Source organism: Protopterus annectens, chromosome 6.part0 (genome assembly GCF_019279795.1).
Source record: "Protopterus annectens isolate FY-2018-M chromosome 6.part0, PAN1.0, whole genome shotgun sequence".
Taxonomy (NCBI): domain Eukaryota; kingdom Metazoa; phylum Chordata; order Ceratodontiformes; family Protopteridae; genus Protopterus; species Protopterus annectens.
This window is the reverse complement of record NC_056737.1, coordinates 858,035,622-858,061,947: the sequence shown is the minus strand read 5'-3', so window position 1 is coordinate 858,061,947 and position 26,326 is coordinate 858,035,622. Positions and strand designations below refer to the sequence as shown.

General features: G+C 38.1%; 1 protein-coding gene across 1 annotated transcript in view; it reads left to right on the top strand.

Moving 5' to 3' along the window:
* The window catches only part of TRAF3 (TNF receptor associated factor 3), a 793,845-nt gene that overhangs the window by 517,809 nt on the left and 249,710 nt on the right, over window positions 1-26,326 (top strand). Inside the window, exon 2 of the mRNA XM_044074528.1 lies at window positions 25,322-25,579. Coding sequence (XP_043930463.1) covers window positions 25,341-25,579 — 239 coding nt within the window. The 5' untranslated portion in view covers window positions 25,322-25,340. The remainder of the gene's footprint in view (window positions 1-25,321; window positions 25,580-26,326) is intronic.

Below are 26,326 nucleotides of genomic sequence, written 5' to 3'. Positions count from 1 at the left end.
TCTTCCTCCTTTACGGGAGACTAAGAGCTATATTTAGATGGGGCAAACTCGATCTGAGGGTCTGTTGAGGAGTGGGGAATTGTGGTGGGTAGGGAGGCAGAGTCTGGTGACTTGAAGTCTGGAAGATTTGGCTGCCATCAGATCTGAGTCGGATCTGATAACTCACATGTTGAACTAGACAGAGGCAGACAACATGGATTTATTGGTAAAGTTAAGTACATAGCTTTCGTGTATGTGTGTGTGTGTGTGTGTATATGTGTATATATATATATATATATATATATATATATATATATATATATATATATATATATATATATACACACACATATATATATATATATATATACACACACATATATATATATATATATATATATATATATATATATATATATATATATATATATATATATATATATATATATATACACACATATATATATATATATATATATATATATATATATATATATACATACTACTAGGTCTTGGGTTACCTACCCTGTCCAGGATTGCTGCCTCTTCCCCAAGCTAAGGAACATTGCCAAACCTCCTAGGGCCTCTTTCCCCTAAAGGACACAAGAAAGTATGTTTTATACTGACTGTTACCTAAAGATACAAATGTTATTTTCAACCCAGGTGCATCTTGTAAAACCCATAGCCAGGACAGCCAGCAGCCAAACCCTTCCCCCACCCAACCAACAGAGTATCCACTCTTAAAGCCTCCTTTTACAACTCCTGTGTTAACCTGCCTCTACATTTTAGAGCTGCAAGCCCTGCGAGTAGCCTCGGTTGCAGTACAATCTTTGCCCACTAGGTGGCTCCCTCCTCCCAGGTCTTTTTCCCCTTGCAAACTTTTCTCCATTGTACAAATTTCTCTCAAACAACCATTGTACTTTATATTTTGCTATCTGATAGACCCATTCCTACCCCACTTCTTCCATATACTTTTCAACTGCACAACGTATTATCTCCTTTAAAACTTACCATAACAATCAGCACTACACTGATTGCTTTCCCTGCATTTTGTTCTTCTCTGGCTCTTCCCACTCCATTCGCCCTTCAGGCTCACTCCGCTCCCCTGCCTGGCCCCCAATTCTCACCAGCCCCCACTAGTCCCAAACTTATACTACCCTAACCACTCCCCTGCATTTTGTTCTTCTATGGCTCTTCCCACTCCATTCGCCCTTCAGGCTCACTCCGCTCCCCTGCCCTGCCCCCAATTCTCACCCGCCCCCACTAGTCCCAAACTTATACTACCCTAACCACTCCCCTGCTTAATTGGCCACTCCTACTAAACACTTTCATCCTATCACAACTCATCCCCTACACACCCATCCCCTTATTCCCAATTCTCCTACACTCAAACTCCTCTATCACCACTCCCATATTTCTCTTAAGTTTATCTACTACCATAGCCATCATGTATCCACCAACTCCCTCCTCATCCCCAAAACTGAAACCTTTGTACTACCTCATACCCCCACTCATAATACTTTATCTCCTCACTGCCTATGAATTCCACTACCTGCCTAATTCTCAACACTGTACATCAAGTACAACCATCTACATCCAAACACACAACCCTCCCTCAATACAACCCCACGTCCACACCTATAGCACTACTACAAAATCTCTCCATCCTATACTACCTACATACTTAAACCCAAGGACTAAGAACTATTGCCAACTCTAACTAAAGTTCACCAAACTCATAAAAAGTTTACCTAACCTCATAGCCGACTGTGACATCCATCCTAACCCTGGCCCAAGCTCACCAACTACCACTAACCCCATAGATAGAACTCCTGCCCCTAAATCATTTCTAGTCTGTCACCTAAATATCAGAAGTATAAATAATAAACTCCACTACCTGCATGCACTCCTAGATATACACTCACCTGACGTATTCTGCCTTACAGAAACCTGGCTTAAACCCACTATCACTGACAATGAAATATTACCCCCCCCCCACTACAATATAATAAGACTTGACCGTAAAGGGAGAAAAGGAGGTGGAGTAGCCATCCTATATAAATCCTCTCTAGAGTTATCTACAATTAGCACCCCACTTGACCTAATAACTACCAACACCAAAACCATAATCTCAAGAATTCAACTTAACAAAAACAAATCTATAAACATAGTATGTAGTTATATTCCTCCAGGCAATAACATAAACACCTTAGAAAGCACACTCCAATGGTTATCCTCCACTCACCCCCAAGAAACAATCATACTTGGAGACTTCAACATCGATTGGACAACTTGTTCAGCACACTTCCCAACCATCCATATTAACTTACATGGTTTCTACCAAACTATTACTACCCCCACCAGAATCAACAAATCTAACAAAAAGGAAAGCATTATAGACTGGATCTTAATAAAGAACAAACCTCATCTTTACAAAGCAGACACCCTACCTGAGGACATGAGCGACCACCTCCTAACCTACACAATTAGAAAAAGAGATGACATGTCCCACCAAACCACCTTTAAAACTCTCAGGTACACAAAGAACTTTAACCTAAATAGTTTCCAAGCTGATCTAAGCTTATGCAAATGTGCCAATCTTAAAACACTACCCCTTGACCAAGCAGTTTCAGAATTCAACACCACATTCCTACCCATCTTAGACAGGTATGCTCAAAAGAGAAAACTTGCAGAGAAAACCAGTTTAATAAAAAGCAGAGCTTTCGGGCGTAACCCTTCTTCAATACTAATACATTCAAACACTAAACTCTAGAAGCTTAAATACAGGTCTAAAATCACATGACCAGCAGCCAAATGAAATCATGTGACAGAATACAAATTAAAAATTAAAGACATATACATATAAATATATTAAAAGATGTGTAGATACACAGTATAAAATATTTACTTTACAATATTACGTAGCTTAACTAACACAGGTTTTAAACTGACAGTGCTATTTAAACCAGGATGAGTGTCAGCAGCTAATCTCAATATCCATTCAAATTCTTTGAGCTCAAGGCGGTTGTTGACATCACCACCTCTTTCATTTGGACATAGAGCATCAATCACTCTAAACTTAAATGCATGTGTTTCACCACAAGTTTTAATATGTTTACATAGTGCATTATTGTCACAATTTCTCCTAATTTCAGAATTATGGTCTATAACACGTTCCTTAAGCTTACGTATTCTTTTTCCCACGTAAAATGAACTGCATGAGATGCAGGTAGCCAAATAAACCACAAAAGTGGTGTTACAAGTAGCTGTAATTTTAAAATTAAATACTTGTCCATTGGCAGGATGAGTGAAAATATCACTACCATTCCCTAAGATGTAAGCACAGGCAACACAGTTAAAACATGGAAAAGTACCAGTTTTAGCGGCCAATTGTGTATAACAGGGTCTATAAAAATCTTTATAACAGAGTAAACTTTTAATCGTCCTCATATTTTTATATGTAAAATGTGGCTTGGTGCCCAATATAGTTTTTAGTTCATCCAATGCCGCCTTGAGCTCAAAGAATTTGAATGGATATTGAGATTAGCTGCTGACACTCATCCTGGTTTAAATAGCACTGTCAGTTTAAAACCTGTGTTAGTTAAGCTACGTAATATTGTAAAGTAAATATTTTATACTGTGTATCTACACATCTTTTAATATATTTATATGTATATGTCTTTAATTTTTAATTTGTTTTCTGTCACATGATTTCATTTGGCTGCTGGTCATGTGATTTTAGACCTGTATTTAAGCTTCTAGAGTTTAGTGTTTGAATGTATTAGTATTGAAGAAGGGTTACGCCCGAAAGCTCTGCTTTTTATTAAACTGGTTTTCTCTGCAAGTTTTCTCTTTTGAGTTCGTGTTTTGCAGCTGGTTTTACTTGTGCTTAGACAGGTATGCTCCCACACGTAGAATCAGAACCAAAAACAAAATAGCGCCATGGCTAACCAATACTACTAGACAAAAACTTACTATTAGAAATAGAGCATTGACCTCATGGAGAGCCACCAAATCCTCACAAGCTCACATAACATTCATACAGATAAGAAATGAAGCTAAAAGATCTATTGTGTTAGACAAGCAAAACTACTAGTTCAATTTACAGCAAAAGCACCAAAATCAGCCTCAAAGATTCTGGTCAAGTCTGAATAAGCTGCTCCACCCAGGCAGGAGCGGCCTTAGGTCAACTGGTGCGCTAGGCAAAAGGGCTCCACGGCACCCCCCCCCCATGACACAACCCGGTGCCCTCATCCTGGTCTACCTACACCAGATAAATGCTGGAAAAGTGCCCCTGCTACAGTGGTGCCCTAGGCGGCCACCTAGTTGGCCTATGCCTAAGGCTGGCTATGCACCCAGGTAAATCTTCTACCCCCACCCCCTCATCTACCTTACAACTACCCCCTGAATCAGTAGCAAATACCTTTAACACTTTTTTCACTGAAACCGTCAAGTCCCTAGCCAATAATCTATCTCCCTCCTCTTCTTCTACAATCTCACCTACTCATATGAACCCCCACCCTTAAAATTTGAGCCTATCCCCACAGACTATATCAAATCTTTACTTAAGAAATTAAAACCTACCACCCTTGCAGCCGACCTACTTCCCGCAAAATTCCTACAAAAGGCCGCTAAAGTAATAGCTTACCCTATCTCCATCTTAATCAATTGTACTATCCAAGAATCCTACATCCCCTCCATTTGGAAAATCGCTCACATTCTTCCATTTCATAAAGGAGGTAGCTCCACGGAACTCTCTAATTACAGACCTATCGCCATACTATCTCCCTTAGCCAAAATAATGGAGAAATGCATACAGAAGCAACTATGAGCCCACCTTACTCACAATTCTCTCCTAGCCTCATCCCAGCATGGTTTCACACCAGCCCACAGTACAACCACTGCCCTTCTCTCCTTCTCTCACACAATAAATCACAACCGTATTCAAAAGCTGCTCTCCTCTGCCCTCTTCCTCGATCTATCAAAAGCATTCGACATGGTAAATCACAACTTACTCTTAGACTCTCTCAAATCACTGTCCATAGATAACCCAGTATGCAACTGGTTCCACTCATACCTGAATTGTCGACAACAAGCTGTCTTGTGGAAAGATCATCTATCCCCCCTTCTACCTGTCACCCTTGGAGTACCCCAAGGTTCTATTCTGGGTCCCCTTCTTTTCTCTATATTCATCAATGATCTGCCCAAAGTTATACCACAGGCAACTTCCATACAGTATGCAGATGATTGTACACTACTCTGCACTGCCTCTACTCCCACAGAATTGCATTCTCTAACCCACACTACCTTCAACAAAGTAGAGAACTGGCTTAATAATTGTCTTCTCCTATTGAACCCAAACAAAACCAAACTAATACTTTTCACCCCCACCCGTAAGCTAACACCACCAATAATTACAGTCTCTTCTAACAATGGCACCGTAATTTCTCCTGAACCAAGCACTAAACTACTAGGTATAATCATTGATAACAATCTGAATTATAATGCCCATATAGACAAAACCATAAAAACAGTAAATAAAAAAAATAGGCTCCATGTATAAGATAAAGAAATATCTAACCCCAACTGTCAGAACCGCCATAGCTCACACACATCTTCTGTCTTCTCTTCTCTATGCCTCACCCATCCTCACTAATCTATCTAAATCAAACCTCAACAAAATCACCAGCTGCTATAACAATATAGCAAGATTTGCCACAGGCTCCACATACAGAACCCACGATTGTCATAATCTTCACAAATTAGGCTAGAACTACCCAATCAAATATAATATAACCAACTCATAGTTATTCATAAAACCCTCTGCCAACCTACCAGTACCCCAATTCTAACTAAAATTATTACCCCCTATAACAACCTAGCATCCCTCCGCTCATCCAGCAGAATGCTAGTACAAACGACCAAAGCCAACAACTCAGCCGGTGATTCCTTATTCTCCAACTCTGCTGAAAAAAAAATGGAACTCCCTTCCTCCAGAAGTAACCACTAACAGCTCCATGCCTCAATTCAAATTATCTCTAAAGACACACATGCACAGAGTCTGGCTATGTCCATGTCTAAACCCTGACTAAAAACACACCAAAAAACTATTAAACCAAACTTAGCTCACAAATGTGATTACCCTTTTCTCCCTCTATAACTTACTATTCTGCCCACACTAATTCAAATCCTTTCAAGCTAAACTACCTTCTCTATTTCATCTTCCTTACATTCTAACTGAAAATGCTTATCTTACAGACACACCTCTCTTAAAAGATTGTTTTCCCAATATATTTACTGCTTCAGCAACGTTTTTTATTTCCTATCCATATGTAACCTTTATATGACTTTTGTCTTTGACCTCTTGTTAACTTTCTAGAGATCTTTGTAACCTGCATTTTTTTTTTAAGTGTTACTAAACTTTCGTAAATAGATTTAAATTTTAGATATCTTGTAACCTACATTTTTATTGTTACAAAATTTTTCGTAACGTGGAGCTTTTCTCCCTGGGCCTCCGCTGAAAATGGATATGTATCCAGTCGGACTTTCCCGGTTAACAAATGTAAAATAAAATAAATAATAAATAAATAAATATATGTGTATATATGTATATATATAGATATATATATATATATATATATATATATATATATATATATATACATGTATGTATGTATATATATATATATATATATGTATGTATATATATATATATATATGTATGTGTGTTTATTTTTTTAAGGAAGATGCAGTGAACTGCATCATTTGCTCGATCATTCTTCTATGCCAACAAAGCAATACAAGCAGTGAGAATCAATACCCAACAGGCAACAAGAATATTTCATTTTATTTTTACGATTGTGGATATAGTTATTTGGGGCCATTTTTGCATATGGACGCCGGAGCAAGACAGCTTTCAGTAACTGTTAAAATCTTGTATGTGGCATACTTTGCAAGCCTTCTGAGCCACAAATGCATCCCCAACTCTTTTCTATGCATGAAATGTTGCTGTATTGCATTAGCGATTTATGATGTCGAAAAAGCAATACACAGAATTTGCTTATTAATTTAATTTACCACTACTCTGAGACAGACTCCCCACCCACATAGAACAAAGTTCATCTCTGTCCATATTTAAGCACATGTTGGATCTGTGGATGGGAAGCAGAAAATTTACCCCAGGACTGCTCCCTGTACTACTAACGGAGAAAGGCAGCTCCTAAATGACTTTTCCCATGCATGGGTTGCCTCAAATTATCTGTGGTATGATCCCAGTTATATTAATTAGGGTAATATATAATTATAAATCATGGCATGGGTAAGGCCGGTCTCTTACCGAATGGGATAGTTTAACTCGAGCACAAAAACGGAACTTGACTGCTTAAAACGGCCTGCAAGGGCAGCTAACCTCCTACTTACCTATGAATCTATAAGAAGAATTAGGCAGATGTAGGCAGCTGGAGTATTTCACACAATTGCAAATATTTGATGTATAAAGACACAGAGCAAGATAAAAGTGTAGGAACAAAACAACTTCTAGCAATTGCTGAAGTCCTGTCTGTCTTATTCTGCTGCAGGCTATCTCATCCACAGATGCTGTTTTTCCTCCTGCATTTGAATGAATCATTGCTGTACTGCTTGGGTGTTAATCATACTGGCACTGCAGAAATATACTTGCTTTGACATTCGTAATGGTGGGGAAGCAACAGGATTAAAAACTGAAAACAAAATTGGATTACGTTACATCCATTGTTTTCCAGTACCAAGTAGTGAAAATTAATAGCCAGAAATGGGCAGCAGAAATATTTCCCTTTATTTTAGATGATTACAGATATAATTTGGAGCACTGTTGCCTGTGGATATTTGGAGCAAGATAAAGCTGCTTGAAATGTGCATTGCAGCCAGTGTCATAAACAGTACTGATCAACTGAAACTGATATAATCTGATCTTATGTGAGATGTCCCAACTTTGACATTGTTTTTAATAATGAGTTTTCCTATATTATAAGACAAGTAACGCATTGTATCCAATATCCGAGCCACATCATGCAACATTTTTAATAATAAAAAGACTTAACTGTATTATAAAAGAACTAAAGAAATGTAAGCAATAGTGAATTGTAACTGAAATTCTGTAATACAGCCACATCAAGTTACATAAATGTATTACTGTGGTTTAATGGAAAACAGTCATGATAGCTACTGGAAGTGCTGTATGTCTGCAACTTAATTTTCTGAGGTACTTACGAAAGATAAGCATTGTGTTTAAAAACTGAATTTAAAGTGATTATGGATTGTGACTGATACCCTGACGCTTGTAAGTTGTGTCAAGTTGTGTCAAGCAGAACGAGATGTTTACTACCGCTGCCTAATGGCAAACATTGTTTCTTGCAAATGTATCTGTCATATAACTGTGACTTCAAAGGTTTACTGCAGCACTTAATAGCTGTGGTAGATCTGTTTGAAGCAGGTCTCCTGTGTATACTAGGCACTTTAATGAACCAACATATTGCACTCTCATATCTGTAAAAAGAAAGGGGGGAGTATAAGGAAACCTATAAACAGCATAAAACTGGTTAAACATTTCTGGGTGTGAGTTCTTGAAAACAAAGGACAACGGGGTGTAGTACCAGAAGTGGGCATTTTGAATAAGGAGGTAAGAGGGCTTTAATCCACTTTCATAAAACCAGATAACCAGCAGGATTAATGTGTTTCATAGTAAGGGGGCTCTGCTGTACTTGACAGCATTATGACTAGTTTATCTACTGAAACAACAGGTCTAGCATTGGTTTTAGATGAGGGCAAGTGAAGTTTTACATCCTAAAAGTTCATGTAAGGAAGAGCCTAGTAGCTGTGGACCAGTCAGTTTTAAACAGCAGCAGAAAAAAATGCATGTAATAACTAAGTCAATAACATAAGATACCTATGATGTGTAACATTTGTAGCTTTGCAGTGTCTTCCAGCAGATGTAAGATACCGAAAATCTAGTGGTACTGCAGTCATTGCAAGTATACAGAGTGCAAACTAGGGCATCCACAACAGTGCTCGTGTTTTGCCTCTTGCTTGCATGGGTTGTACACTGTTTTCCAGATATAGTGCCTTTGCATTAAGAAAAACATATGTTGCCTCTTCCGAAAGAATTACATTTTTGGTAAATTAGGACACCATTTGTGTGGCAGGAATACTCACTGCTATTTTCTGTCAGGGAAATCTAATGGTTTTGTTAAAACCTTGTGAGAATGCTTGTGAAAAGGCATAACCGTGAAAGTAATGTGTGTGGATGTCAGCGTGTAAGTCTTTATTCCTCATAGAACATTGGAAATTGGGTCCATAGTTCTGAATATCAAGCTTGTCATCTGTTGATTTTATAGAAGCTTGAATAATTTAACCCCTTGTTCTTACCACCCATTAAATTTATCTAGCATCTTCTTGAGGCATGCATTGTTTAACCAACTTGTTCTAATTGTATAGTTTGAGTCACAAAATAGTCCCTGTTTTTTATGTATTTATTTTTCTTAGAGAGTTACTTGACTTAAGTATAAGCCCAGTAGACTTTGTATTCCAAACAGTGTTTTTTTAAGTGGTTGGGCTGTAACAATTGAAATTTACCTGCCACTTGGCTTAAACAAACAAAGACTAGTAAATGTTAAGAAAAAACAGGTTCTGTTTGTTCTGCTTGGGCTTAAATGCATTGAAAAAGTTCAACATGTAAATAATGTATTTTAGTACATCTCAGCTGTACAAATAAGTATTTGACCATGTGCAGTATGCAATACTAGAAAGTCCCATTGTTCTACCTTTTTACACAGAGGCAAATATCCTTATGAGGTCATCCCCTTATTGCTCATGTTAATTTACACAGCGGCTAATATCCTTATGAGGTCATCCCTGTATTGCTAATGCTAATTTACTGAAAGTATACTGTGTAAAACTGCTGTATTTTACATTGTTACGGCACATTAGTGACACCTACATTCTGCTATTTGCTGCCTACTTTATTCTTATTGACATTTTTTTATATTCTGTGGCCTAATAGTGATTCTTGTTCAGCTGTCTGCTGCATTCTTGTGCTTGGGACAATGTGTGCATTCTGATATCTGTTTAATTTATAGCATTTGCCTAACTGGCTTTTGTCTTGCCTGAAAGGGTCTTCTGATAAATTCAGTAACCTATGTAACAAAAATAAATAAGTAAATAAACAAACAGCAAGTTCTGCCAATTTCTTGAAGACTAGACATAGATGATCCCTCAGGAACCTGTGCAACACTAAGTAGGGGAGCTCCCTTAACCAGAAAACATAGATGATCCCTCAAGAAACTGTATGGCACTAAGTAGGGGGAGCTCCCTTAACCAGAATAGCTTAACTGTTATAGCCCCACTTTTTCTTTGAGAAACATTTGAATTTTCTGTACGTAAATGATGTGAATCAGTTAGGTAAATACAGAAAACTGCACCCTAGTCTATAACTGCCCGCACAGCACTTCATGTTCAGCAATTCGTGTCCATGAAGCCGAAACTTCACAGTAATGAAAGTGCATAAGCACGAATAGAACTATGTCGAATTTGCGCTTATGCATTTACGTTATCTTACGGAAGTATTTGGCTGGGATGGTGTCTACAGCACAGATATCAGAATGCACACATTGTCCCAAGCACAAGAATGCAGCAGACAGCTGAACAAGAATCACTATTAGGCCACAGAATATAAAAAAATGTCAGTAAGAATAAAGAAGGCAGCAAATAGCAGAATGTAGGCATTACTAATAATGAACAGCATGTCCCAACTAATAATGAACAGCATGTCCCAACATGACATTGACAGCAGTACAGTCAGGCAAAAACAATTGTACATAACTTGCACTCCAGTAGAGGGAAAAAAAAATATATATATATATATGTGTGTGTGTATATATATATATATATATATATATATATATATATATATATATATATATATATATATATATATATATATACGTGAATCCCCTTCAGAAGCTTCAAGTTTCAAAACTTTGAGCTTCAAATGTCGTAGACCATAAGATCGAAGTTTTGAAACTTTGAAAATCTAATAAAAACAAAAACTTTTTTTATGTCTTGCCCCCCTGCACCCCCACACCCCCTGCTAATTAAATATACAAACTCAGAGATTGCACTACATTGAGGAAAATGGTAAATAACCCATTCTGTGCTGTATTCAAATTGTTCGAAATTTTAAAACTTTGATCTTGTGGTCTCGGCCTTTTGAATTTCAAAGTTTCAAAACTTCGAGCTTCTGAAGGGGATTCATATACATATATGGTTTCACTTCATATTGCCTAAATGCTGAAATATCGAATTTCAGCATTTCGACAGTATAAAGCCGAAACCATCACAACACTGACACTTCACAATCACGAAACCACAACATCGAACTGACAGCATGCAGCACACAACACACAATACCCACACCACAAAACACCTCACACCTACACTACAGAAATGCAGGGGGACAAGCCCCCCTGCACACCCCACCCCCTACTTATATATACTAACTCCGAGATCGTACAAACAGTAAAAAAAAAAAAAAAAAAAAAAAACATCACACACAGCCAACACACACATTCATACCTCCACCTCCATACCCTAACCCACTCGTATAAGTTACAAAAACATCACACACACTCACTCACCATACACTGTAGACACCATCCCAAAATTCGACATAGTTCTATTCATGCTTATGCACTTTCGTTATTTTGAAGTTTCGGCTTCATGGACATGAATTGCTGATCATGAAGTGAAACTATATATATATATATATATATATATATATATATATATATATATATATATATTGTGTATAAAATGTGACTGTATGGAAAAACTGCAAGCCATAAGTACCCATTTAATGAACAGGTATTTAGTAGGAGTATAATGTGGCTAAAAAAGGCAGCAAAGAAGAGATGTATATCATGTGGCAATCATTCATGAGCAGTCCACAGTTAAAAGTGATGGGTGATAAAAGGTTAAGAGGCATTGTTATGCTGTAGCAATCCAGTGACAGTTTACATATCAAATTGAAAAGGGTTAAATTGTTTTCATTTATGAAATTCTATAACTAAATTGATTACCAGAATTTTACCAGTGTTGAGTTATTAGTCAGGATTTGGCCATCACTTGGCATTGATTAGTAAATAGCAGCAAAGCTCCATTTTGAGTATGGGGACCTTACCCCAACAGGCATGGCATTGTTTTATTGCTTGCTGAGTTATCATGCAGTTCAGCTGAAGTAGTAAGCTTGGGTAATTTTTTTTCAGTATGGTCAATAACTGTGCACCCAGTTGTGTTACACTTGCATTGATTATCTTTAAAGAGATGACCTCTGAGTTGTCTTCTGCATGCTTTTTTACTTGATCATCCTGATACTGTTGGTAGTATTAGATGAGCTATTCCAAATGCTTTCCTAACCTCTATAGTGACATTTTGATCAAAACTAAGACTGATGTCTGAAAGTGTGCCTACGTCCCTTGTGTACGTTTGCTGTGAGTATCCAGCCATCAATTTTATAAAATACTGAAGAAGAGCTTACTGTTTGAAAGAGCGTATTTGTTTTATCTTATTTATTAAATGTTTTGTGTGTTTTTAAACTGGATTTGGCCATATTAGTTGGAACTCTCTCTTTTTAGTTTCGTAAAGTTCACTGACTACTTCTACTACGTTGGTTTGTAAATCGGAGCACTGGAAGCATAGTGTGTAGGCCAGACCACCACCAACACCCCCCATCAGCATGTTGTTTCTGAACTGGAGGTAACAGTGCTTCCTGTCTTCTGATCATCTGCATATTTTGCCATCCACATTTAGCTGCCCACTTTTACCCTGAAAAAGACACCGCCAAACAGTTAAAGGTCTTATGCCAAGCCCTATGATATTTCACCAGACATAAGCAGTGTGTTTGAGTATTTCCCCTAGTCTGATACTCTGCATTTTATTAAATAACCAGCTTTTTATACATTTAGTTTTAAAGCAGATGCATTTTAATTGTTATAGCTTAACCAGTATACATCCATATGAGAGCCGGTCGGATGCTTTTGTGTAGCCTTTTATGCTTTATAAACTGTAAAACCTTTATTTACAGCACCGGTTATTTTATGGAAGAGTGATACAAGTGTAGAAAACAGTACCTTTTCTTCACACTCCCATTACTAAGCTTGGTCTTGGAGCAAGAGATCTGCTATTTCAGCTCCATCATTACATTTAGAGTATGCATGTTAAACAAGAGATCTCCTATTTCAGCTCCATCATTACATTTAGAGTATGCATGTTAAACAAGAGATCTCCTATTTCAGCTCCATCATTACATTTAGAGTATGCATGTTAAACAAGAGATCTCCTATTTCAGCTCCATCATTACATTTGGAGTATGCATGTTAAACAAGAGATCTCCTATTTCAGCTCCATCATTACATTTAGAGTACGCATGTTAAACAAGAGATCTGCTATTTCAGCTCCATCATTACATTTAGAGTATGCATGTTAAACAAGAGATCTGCTATTTCAGCTCCATCATTACATTTAGAGTATGCATGTTAAACAAGAGATCTCCTATTTCAGCTCCATCATTACATTTAGAGTATGCATGTTAAACAAGAGATCTCCTATTTCGGCTCCATCATTACATTTAGAGTACGCATGTTAAACAAGAGATCTCCCATCATTACATTTATGTTAAACAAGAGATCTGCTATTTCAGCTCCATCATTACATTTAGAGTATGCATGTTAAACAAGAGATCTCCTATTTCGCTCCATCATTACATTTAATGTTAAACAAGAGATCTGCTATTTCAGCTCCATCATTACATTTAGAGTATGCATGTTAAACAAGAGATCTCCTATTTCAGCTCCATCATTACATTTAGAGTATGCATGTTAAACAAGAGATCTCCTATTTCAGCTCCATCATTACATTTAGAGTACGCATGTTAAATTGATGGTTCAGTAATTGAGAGCTCCTATTTCAGCTCCATCATTACATTTAGAGTACGCATGTTAAACAAGAGATCTGCTATTTCAGCTCCATCATTACATTTAGAGTATGCATGTTAAACAAGAGATCTCCTATTTCAGCTCCATCATTACATTTAGAGTACGCATGTTAAATTGATGGTTCAGTAATTAAGAGAGCTCCTATTTCAGCTCCATCATTACATTTAGAGTACGCATGTTAAATTGATGGTTCAGTAATTAAGAGAGCTCCTATTTCAGCTCCATCATTACATTTAGAGTACGCATGTTAAATTGATGGTTCAGTAATTAAGAGAGCTCCTATTTCAGCTCCATCATTACATTTGGAATACACATGTTAAATTGATGGGTCAGTAATTAAGAGATCTCCTATTTCGGCTCCATCATTACATTTGGAGTACGCATGTTAAATTGATGGGTCAGTAATTAAGAGAGCTCCTATTTCAGCTCCATCATTACATTTGGAGTACACATGTTAAATTGATGGGTCAGTAATTATGTGGATCTGAAAGTAATCCAGATTTTCTCTATGGGAACCACCACTGCTCATCACTCTAGTCCCTGCGCATACATGTCTTTCAGTAATGTGTTAAATATTTTTTTTTAATTCTATCTAGAGAAAGCCACTGAAATACTGATGCTTCTAATACACCTGTTGTTTATTTATTTTATTCCTGACTGTTTCTGCAGCACTGTCTTTTGTGATCAGCAATATTCTGTTTTCTCTTACTGTCTTAAAATTTTTACTAAATTGTAAAGGGGTATACTGAGCATAGATACACAATTTACATATATATTCAAGCCAAAAGGTAAAAAGGTGACTCAGACAACGCATTCAGTAAAAACTGCAAGAAAAAACATCAATGCTAGAGTTTTCACTGTCTGATACCTTGAACCTCCTGTAACAGAGGCCCATAGGATATATGCAAATGACCCCTTATTTCAGCTGCATGGCTTCAGGATGCCCATGACTTTTTTAAGTCTTTATGGGTATATTCAAGCCAGTAAAGCCAGACCCCACTAGCTGTGGACATGCATGTTTCAGACTTTTTAGTGACCTCATCAGCACAACATAACTGGATTGTTTGGCTGTACTTTAAAAACACAGGGCTTTAAACCCAGATGTTGCCTATAAACATTAAAGTGGCTGCAAAATACCCTAACTAACCTCCAAAACAAAGGGTAAAAGGTCACACAAACAAACCATTCAGTAAAACTTGCAAGAGAAACCTAACCAAGCTAGAGTTTTCACTGTGGAATACCTTAAACCTCCTGTAATTTGTTAGTATGTAATGATGTAGACTGCTGTCTAAATGAATGAAGAACAACTTTAGCAGCAGAAAACAAGGATGCAACCTAAACTTATCACTAAAAACATCCCAGCAGGTCAGATCCAGTGAATAACTACAACTAAAGGGGCAGTAAGAGATAAGAAGTTAGTGATGATGAAACAACAGGTTATAACGGCGGTTATGAAATGTTTTGGGCACTGTTTTAGAGAAAAGTTAATATTCAAAATGAACCGGTTATATGTGCAAGAGCAGAATGTTTCATTATGAGACAAAAATAACAGATGTTCAATTCAAAGTTGATAGAATTTTACGACAATAAAATGATACCTAACAACTGAACTCCAATCACTATGTTAAAAGCACTGTTGTAGAGCTGGGTTACTAAAATGCATGGTTTATCCATATGTAGGTTGCTGTGATTATGAATGTATGCAAAATCTGAAAAATGCATTTTAAAATTACTTAATGATTTTAAGTTACTTAATACTTAATATGTGCAATATGACAAATAAAGCTATTTCAGGTGCCACACTGTTATGTTACTATTGTAAATGCTGTCTAGTTTGGCTGGTTGTCTTATTTTTACTGCATTTATAACTCTGTACTGGCATGAATTGTCAGCAGTAACTCATCTATAACCTTGTAATGGCATGTAGCATTAATGCTACAACTTCATTCACAAAATGTACACTTTTACTTTTATTGAAACTTGTAATACTTGCCAAAAAAGGTCATGATGCTGCTTGAAACCATCAAAGGACACATTTGTAAGATGGACTAGTAAGCAAAAGCTGTAACACTGAAAAGCTACATTTGTAAAACTAGCACTATGTTGGAGTGGGAGTATGAGGGCTGGAATAAGCTAATGTTGCAACACTGAAACAGTGACAATATGCCAAGGTGTTGGAACGTAAGCAATTATTTCTGAAATGTGGACATATTTTGAAATACTGACTTTTTTTGAACATGTAAAAAATATATATACGTTGATATGAAAGCGAGACTGCATTTCATTTTGGAAAAAAATCAGACTGCATGCATTCAGATGTCTTTGAAAATGATTTATTAGCTTAGTAATTGATGACCTAGTACACGGAGACTGAGTAAAAGGATGCTGTTTAAAGTAAACTGACACTAAGTTAGATCCTGCAGAGTATTGCGGTGTGCTAATGGAGAAAAAGTCACTTGTTCTTGTTGTGTGTGTCACCTCTTCAGAATAATTGCAGAGGTAGCAGTGTTATAGGGTGGGAATCCACCTTTTCTTGTAAACTCTCTTCTGTATTTTTTCACATCAGTGAGTGCCCTGATAGCCAGGACTTTGGGATTGCACATCACATACCTGCTCTTTTTCCTTCTGCACTTCATCATTTTCAAGTCCAGCCAATATTCACTTCATCCAGCTCCTTGTAGGGGAATGCTTTCTAATGGGCAGCAAGAAATTTGACAGTCTTCTTCAGTCATCGGTGATTGGGGGTGTTGTACTAATGCAGCTAAGTTAACATTCATTCATTTGCAGTTGCAATGTGGATGTGTGGCCACACTTGTAACCATGATGCATTGTTGTTGTACAGGTGTCTTTGGTTTTGCAGGTCTCACAAAGGTCAGCGGTGTTATTCAGTGCTACAGTGTTTGCAGGACTCACAAAGGTCAGTGGTGTTATTCAGTGCTACAGCGTTTGCAGGTCTCACAAAGGTCAGTGGTGTTATTCAGTGCTACAGCATTTGCAGGTCTCACAAAGGTCAGCGGTGTTATTCAGTGCTACAGCGTTTGCAGGTCTCACAAAGGTCAGCGGTGTTATTCAGTGCTACAGCATTTGCAGGTCTCACAAAGGTCAGCGGTGTTATTCAGTGCTACAGCGTTTGCAGGTCTCACAAAGATCAGCGGTGTTATTCAGGTGCTACAGCATGCATTTGCTATTTAGTCTTTTCATTTGCATTATTGCTCCCCCAGCTGAAGCATTTGTAGATGGCATGTTAAGTTACGTGAGAGAAAGAGAAGGCTGATAGCTTTGGCATATAACCTGCTGTGGTAGGTAGCATTTTCAAGCAGAAATTTGTGGGACGCAACTTTGTCATGTCCTTCCATTTCACTGTTGCAGTATTCCTTGCAGTAGGGATTGCCAAGGGCTGCCCAATGTCCAGCCAGTGTACCAAAGCCTTTTGGGTAGATAAGGTTATGCTGTATGTCACACACGGCGTACAGCATAGGATATAAAAGTGAGTTCTGGATGCACCAACCTCAGAACAACTTTGCCACCAGTCCAAATGCCATTTTCGATCATCGATCTGAACATTTGCTTCGTTGCTGGTTCACCAAGCCATTTTTCAGATAAGTGCCCCATTGGGATTTTGTTCTTATCTTTTTTCTTTGTTTTTGTTGCTTGTGGGGTTCATGTCATCTAGAAAGAGTAAATGCCAGTGCAGGACACAGATTCCCCATGAAGATTGCCAAGAGCAGTGTTTATTTTGTCTAGGTGCTTCTCACGACCATACGTCCTGTTCTATTTGCCAGGCTTTTGTCCCAAAGATTCTGCATATTCGGCTTTTCTCTTTGGTTATATATTTAGAAAAGCAACATCTTAAGCTTTTGGCAAAAGATGCCAAGGAAGGAACTTCTCATTCCAATGGTCAGTCTTCCAGGTAGAAGAAGGCCACGAAAGCTAGGTGTGATTCTTCGGCTTTGTTACCACTGCCGGATGTCTCTCTCCAGGCTAGTGAAAGCCTGGAAGATCGCCCAGGTGTCTGAGTTAAACCCTCATGGCTGTTTCTCTTTTTTTAGATGTCCATATGGACAGAATGTCCCTTCATACTAGTCCTTATGTTATGCCCAAAGTGGTGTATGAGTTGTGTCTTAATCAGTCTATTCATCTGCCCATTTTTCCCCTTCTCCACATTCTGCTGGTTAAACGGTTTTGAAGACTTTGGATGTGCGTAGACAACTGTTTCTTTTCATCCTAGATCTTTAGGATTGGCTGTTTCCAAGCAAACTGTTTCTTCTTGGACATCTAAAGCCATTTCTTCTTGTTATTCTTTACATTGCAGGAGCCTTCCTTCTTCTGTCAAGGCTCATTCTACTACAGCTGTGGCTTCTTCTGGTGCTCCCTTCCTTCTTCTGTCAAGGCTCATTCTACTACAGCTGTGGCTTCTTCTGGTGCTCCCTTCCTTCTTCTGTCAAGGCTCATTCTACTACAGCTGTGGCTTCTTCTGGTGCTCCCTTCCTTCTTCTGTCAAGGCTCATTCTACTACAGCTGTGGCTTCCTCTGGTGCTCTTTTAAGGGTTTATATACTAACTCTGTTCTTGATGCAGCTACCTGGACTTCTGTGCATACTTTTGCCAAGCAGTGTAAGTTGGATGTGATATCCAGGGCTAGAGCTGGTTTTGCTAGAGCCATTCTTCATGGGTTCCTAGAGGACTCTGCTGGTCCTTCCTCCTCCTCCCTGTCTTTCTCCTGTGCTTTTGCACTCTTCCTATTTTAAGGAATACTGCAACAGTGAAATGGATGGGCATGGTACAGTTATGTAAAATGTTAATATAATGGTAGATGAAATGTAAAATGTTAATATAATGGTGAATATCCTTCTCTTCATTGTTGACTATTCACTCACTCACTCCCTTCTTCCCCTGGTTCTTTTACCTTCTGGACATGCATGTTACCTCTCTTATCTTTGGACTGGCATTCCTACTGGGGCTCACAGTTCTGAGGATGGTATGTCTGACCATCACCTTTATGCCCTGTGCTGTACACGGGGAGCATACATGTGACGTATGGCATACCCTTAGCAACCTAAATACTTGGGTATGTTGGCTGGACGTCAGGCTGCCCATGGTAGGGGATCCCTATTGTAAGGAATTCTGCAACAGTGAAGAAAAGGACATCTACCATTATGGTAAGATTTTAAACAACTGTACTTTCAAGTATCTTTTGGCATATAGTAGGAAATTGTTCTTCAGCTACTTACTAAATATTTGTGTTGTCATCCATGCGCATTAATTACTTTACCAGACAATAGGCACATTTTTCATATTAATGTTCCCTTTCTCTAGTGGATTAAGTTTGTGTTCCTCGTATCTTTGATACATAAAGAAAAAGGTCAGTCTTGGGTTTGATTAAGAATGTACGGCTAGCCACTTTTTTTCCAGAACATCCCTTTCTCATTTATGTTGCAAATCTGTACACACACAATCCTTAAATCAGGCGTTTTAAATGAATTTATTACATTACCCCCACCCCCCCACCCCCGGTGGATTGCAGAGCCCCTCTTTTTATTGGTTAATAAAATAAATTAAGTCTTGCTCAACATATTCATATTTACCAGTTTTCAGGCATTTTCTCTGCTCAGACTTAAGTCAGTTTCTCAAGCAAGTATTGTATCATTGTCTTTTTTTTTTGGGGTTGTACACTGTTTGTAGCCCACAATTCAAGTCTTTAGCTATCTTCTTCATGGTACCTCTTTTTATCTAGTTTGCAGCATCCATTTTCTTGCCCAGAATAATGTAGTGTGCTTTGTCTTTAAAGAGACCTTCAGACTGTGTTTTAATTAATTTCTTGGCTCCTCTTCTTTAAATACTTTGCCTAATAATTAGGTGACTGATGTAACAGCTGGCACCTGGCTGGCGCTGCTGTAACCCACTGTCAGCTAACACTCAAACCAAGTTTTACAACAGAAGCAGTCAAATGCTTTTGTTTTTAATATTAACCTGTAGTCATCCTCAGGTTTAAAATAGCTTTTAATGTTCATAATGCTTTCTAAATGGTTCCATTTTTTTTCTTAAACAGCTGCTTTCTATGATAGCTTCGCTGTCACAGATTAATGGAACACGACTCTGAGGGAGTTACTTTATCAGGTTTTATCTGTACTAGTTTTGTAACATGCTGGTAGGAGTTTAAAAGTAATCTAGCTATTTTTTATAGACTTAGTACCAAAAAGACTTGACTGTCTGGGGAGTGTTCCACAAATCATGCTTAAAAGAAATATTGACTCCTGATATGTTGTGCAGTGTGTGAGTTTAGTAATATATGTGCAAAGGTGCATTTGAAGTTATGTTTCAGAACTGCAGCACATGCAGTTGACATTACAGATTAATGTAAACTCCAAGATGCAGGCTACATTCTCTATTTTTGTTGTTATGGTAACTGTAAATCTAGTGGCATAGTTATTGCTGTTCTGCTTTATATGCTGGAAAAATGGAACACAAAGTACATATTAGGATATTTGAATACTAAAATGATTTAAAGATTGTGAATGAAATTAATGCCTTATAAACATGTATTTGAAGCTGACCATAAATGTCTTCCTTTCAGTTTCAGGTATTACATATACTTAGAAAAGTCTGCTAGTCTGAGATTTTTTGTTATAGTTTGCTTAAACTGGAAGCTAGATGGCAGTAAAGTTTTTTTTTTCTTTTTTGGAAGATAAGAGGAGCAAACAAGCTATGACAGTCCTGCAGTCTTACAGTCCTTTTGTCAAGAGTTTAGTCAGCTGTAATGGGAGACTGTGTATCGAAGTATAACTTTTAAATTAAAGAAACTAGTGGTCTTAAAACTCCATTGATGAGCTCAGTCACAATAATTTCCAAAAATCATGAAACCCAGGTAGTGTTCCAAAGTAATAAGCCTTTATTCATCACAGAGAAGTGATCCTCGGTAACAAAAAATCAGAAATGAAAATTTTTTCTTACTGAGGATCGCTTGTCTGTGATGAATAAAGGTCTTTTACTTTGGAACACTATCCGGGCTTCATGATTTTTTGGAAATTATTGTGACTAAACTCGTCAACGAAGTTTTAAGACCACTAGTTTCTCTTTTTTTTTTTCCTCAACACTTGTGGTGGTGAGATTAGAACTAGACAGATTTCTGGGCTTGTTCATTTTTTAGAACTTTTAAATTAGTTTCTGTCTCTGTCTTTGTTATTCAGGAAATGCACAGCTGTTAACTGAATGTCAAGGGATTGTAGAACTTGAATGGGGAGAATGCCGCTACTCAGGACAAATAAGCATGCTTTGATGCTAAGCATGTCATACCGCCTCCCATGTGTCTAACTACTACATCTTATTCACCCCCTCTTATACCTGCAACTGGTATAGCAGCACAGGCAGTTACGTGATCCTTGCCCTCTCTCCAGTGCTGTGGGGGGGGGGTCTTCAGCTATAGCTGAATTCCCTGCTGCGTCAAGGAAGTAGGGCTGGTAGCTGATAAATACTATACCTCATATGTCTTCTCCAGCTGTGTTCTCAGGATCAGTCCTGTTGAGCAAAGTACTAAAATTCCTACTGGTACACTGCTGGATGGAGGCTAACAATGATCATAGGGCTTTAGTTAAAAAAGGACTCGCAACTCCGTTCCAGGAATTCTGTATGATTGAGAGAGACAGGTAAATGTGGAGACATTCCAGAGTGTAGTAACATTTTTCTGCTTCAGTGTTCTTGCAGCATTTGTCAGGTTTAGGAGTGCTAAAAACTTCAGAGTTCTATTAATAACATCCTGCTCCATTGAAAGTCACAGGGATGTTTCCTTCTCTGTGAACCCACCATAAATCTACATGTTGTTTAAGCTACATTGCAGCTTATAGCAGATTCTGGGTAATAGCAAGAAGGGCATACTCCAGTGGTTGAATGACTCTGGCTTTCCTAGTGAAGAGAGTTCCTGTTTTCTGACATGCTCCAAAATACTAGGAATCTTATTGAGGGCATTACATATATGTCCTGTAGAGAAAAGGATAGAAAGTGGTTTAACCAAATTACCTGAATTATTATTTTTATTTTTAATTTACTTTTTTATTATAATGTATTCCAGTAAAAACCTAGCACATCTTTAACTGTACATCTTAACAAATCTTAATGTAAAGCATGAGGAAACAGAAATATGTCATCTTATATGTAATATAAATGTAGTTGTACAAGGAAAAACACAGAGAATTATGATCAGAGGGCTGATTATAACAAAATTGTGTACCTGAAACATGGATTTCAAAAAAAAAAAATCAGTATATTTTGTCATCTGTATCAAGAACACAGAACAGGGAGACCAGTCGCAATTCTTTATAGTGCATGGATCTTTACCTAGCCCATACATACTGCGGTGGTGGTGCTGTGGTAGCGTTGTCGCCTCACAGTAAGACGTTGTCCTGTTCGATTCTCAGCTAGAGCGTCTTCTGTGTGGAGACGTGCGTGAATGGGCGTACCTTCATTGAAGGTTGTGCATCAGAGCTGGCAACTCGGCACATAAAAATCTACTGCCAATCATTAGCGGACCGGAGTTCCGCTGTGGGGACCCCTAACCAGGAAAAGCCGAAAGACGCAACAACAACAACAACACTAACAATCACAGGAGGAAAGTGTAGGACTATGAATGATTTTACTGCTTAGAAAGACATAAAACAAGAGCCCTATAGTTTGTCACAGGATTGTTGATTATGCATTTTAGCATCAAGTTTTAGGCCATGGTTCTGGCATCAGGTATTTGTCTGTGTCAGACCCTCCTGGAAGATAGCTATATCTTTGAGGATTCAGTAATTGTACTCAGCTTGCAGTTGTCAGCAAATTTGGTCAGCCAAAGGTGGATTCCCCCAACCAAACTTCATGTATCCTATCTGTGAGCCATTTCGCTATCCATTGGGTGACATAAGGATTTATGCCTAAATCTGTGAGTTTGTCTACAATACCCAAGTGAGGTATTATACCAAATGCCTTTGCCAGGTTGAGGTAGGTATTGTGTACCATTCTGGCCTCATCAATGGCTCTGGTGACCTTCCTGAAGAAGTCTGCCATGTTTAGTACCCATGACCTGGCTCTGATGAAATCGAACTGGGATGGGTTCAGTGTCTGAAGTTTTCCTATGTCTTTGTACATCAGGTCCATGATAATTCTTTCCATGGCCTTGCATATAACACTAGTCAAACCTTTGGGTCCATAGTTCCCTGATAATTCACCTTTGTGTAGAGAGATGACCGTTGCAGTCCTCTGTTCCCTAGGGATAAAGCCTGTCTGGAGGCTGTGGTTGACTAGATTATAGTGGGCCTGAAAGGGCATGTTTCAAGCTATTTAGGAGGCATCCTGGGATATTATCAGGACACACTGGTGCAATGAGGACCTGTTCTTTAGTGATAGCTGGGGGAGAAATGGTATCTCCTGGGGGATAAGTGGGGATGACAGGGGAGTGAAACTGGAGCTAAATTTATTGGTCAGCAAATTTGCTACTCCCCCCCCCGTATGGTATAGGAAGTTCCATTTAATATTAGTTCATCACACTGATGGGTGTTCCTTTAAGGTTGCATACATGCTTGAAGAATGCTTTATGGTTATCCTTAGACTAAGAGGCTATCTTTGCCTCAAAGTTATCTTTGGTAGTCCCGTGAGTCACTGAGACTGATGATAGAGCTTTTTGTCTTTTGGGCATAGCCCTTTCTATTTTTGGACAGGATTTTCTTTTTTTGTTGTACAACCTATTTATTCTGGGAATTGGCCAAGGGTCTTTTGGAGTTTGCCCTAACTATTTTGGCTTGGTACTGCTGTTTCCATGCAGTCATTTACATGCTTATACAACGTTTCCATAAACCCTGTATGCACAGGCCACAGTGTTTTAAGTTGGGGGGGGCTTGGAATTTAGCAATGCCATTGCTTAATAGGAGGAAGGTAGCTTTGGAAAAATTCTTACAGGTTCTGGGGTTTGCTTGGAGATCGGGTTTTATATTTATTTCAAGGGTGATCACTTTGTGATCTGATCTGACCACTTAGGACATTATACGAGAGGGTGTACACTATTCTGTCATATTATGTAGTAGCTCAACTTTGTCATATAGTTTGACTAATCTTGAAGTGTGCTTACTTTTTATGTAGACTGATGCACTGAAGACTTTGGATGTGCGATGAATGGTTAGGCAACCAGATTATCGGCTCATCAGTGTATTGCAGAATGTTAATGCCAAGGAGTCAGAGTGAGACTGTGTTTATAAATAAACAGAAGGAATCCCAACAATGCCTCCTAAGTGAAACCACATCACTAGAGCATTGTGTGATGTCAGTTTGCCTCTTAAAAATGTGTTAATGACGATCGCTAGCAGATAGATGTTCTATAAACTGTGATTTTACCTGCTCTGCTATAGACAACCCATTAGTGTGTAGCAAACATATCATTCACCCTTCTCCCTGCCTTTAGTTAGTTGCTGTTGGAGTTAAGTGGCTATGTTGTATTGTGTTATGGTGGTATTGTACAGCTGGGATGAACCATAATCTGCAACTGGCTTAAATTTAAGAAGGAAGTGGGTTTAAATCACATAGATTTGAAATTCAGTCATTATCACACCTCCTTCTGTCTCCACAATAGTGTTCACCATTTTTGTTTAAGTTCAGAGCTCTTAGTTCTTCCTTAATGGTGGTAGAGAAAGACCTGCCTTATGATCCTTATGTGAGAATGCATGTAGCAAGCAGTCTGGCACAGTGTTGCATTGTTTCTGTAATGTGAAATGACATTCTTCTGTGCGTTATGAGTTGTGAATCAGGTAAGCTGTTTTACAAAATCTTCAAAACTGTACATTTTTCCTGCAGTTTCTCCATCTGTTTTCTGGCATTGAAGCCATGGTCTTGCATAGAATGTTACAATATAATTTTCTTTTCAGAGTTCTCTACACTGCCTGCTAAGGATATTGTTTCTGTTTGGTTAAAGAGCTAAGGAAGTGCGGATACTTAAGTTAAACTTGTTTGTGTTGTCTTGTTCCATTGAGAATTGGCTCTTCAGCTCTAGTTGTATCATCTTCTGATTGGGGTAACCTTTTTCGTAACAATTTGTACTGCTATATTACAAGCATATCAAGTTGTCTCCTACTGTTTGGAAATCTGTTGGGATGCTATTAGAAATTTGATTCCTTTGCCGAATGAGATATTGTTTTTCTGATTCACAAACTTGCATACCTTTCCATTTCTGTTAGCGGGTATGGTTATGTATGATTTTGTTTTTTCACAGTTTTCTTTTTCACCTGTGCTAATCCTCTGATTTGTTTGAGAGACAGATTAGCTTGCTTACAAAAGTTCACCACATTTTTTTCTTTACAGCTGACCAGAACTCAGCACCATGGATCCCAGCAGAAGGGTTGAAGCCCCAGTATCATTTCAGGCTCTGCAACAAAGACACAATCCTGACTGTAACATTTCTCCCATGGTTATACCAGTGCTGGAAGGTTATACAGAACACTTTGTGAAACCTTTGGAGGACAAATACAAGTGTGAAAAGTGTCATCTTGCTTTATGCAACCCAAAACAGACAGAGTGTGGTCACAGATTTTGTGAAACTTGTATGCAAACATTATTAAGGTATGATGCATAATCGTATAGTAAGAATTAACATTAAATGACGTTTTGTGTAAAGATGTGTTTGAAAATAAGCAAGTAAATGGAGCTGCTTTTGCCGTAGATGTAGCAGTCAGATCTTGTCATTGGACAAGCAGGTGGCACACTTTCTTTTGTGAGAGACGTTTATATGGTGTGGGTTCAATTCCTTATACTAAACATTGGCACTCCCATTCTATGACTGATGCTACAGTGCCACATGGATTGGGAAGTGTTGTCTTCCAGAAATGCAGGCTTTCAGGTGAAACTACATGTGGCTTTTGACACTTTTCATTTTTTAATTAACATTAGCAGTTTAAAAATCAAGTTTGTTTAATGATGATTGATATGCTGTGTGTCACTGCTGGCATAAGTATGTAATATATGGCTAGCCCACCTCAGATGAGTGTAGTTAAAGCAACTGTTTTTTCCTCACAGTTGCTCAAATGTTGAGTTGCTCTATGCGGGACAAGAGTGTGTTAGAGTGTTTTTTCATTTTGACCTCCTGTCGTGCTACTGGGCATTGGCAAGTACAAGTAAGAGGGGTGTGAATGATGAAGCCTTCCACATAGAGGGTATAGGGGGCTACCCCTTGCAAAAATGCCTTTTTTTCTCTTGAATTATATTTCATAATTTAAATAATAAGTCGGTGAAATGAAACTTGTAGTATAGTGAATTTAACATGTATGCTGTCCACAACATGTATACTGTATATATTTCATCTGAATGTAT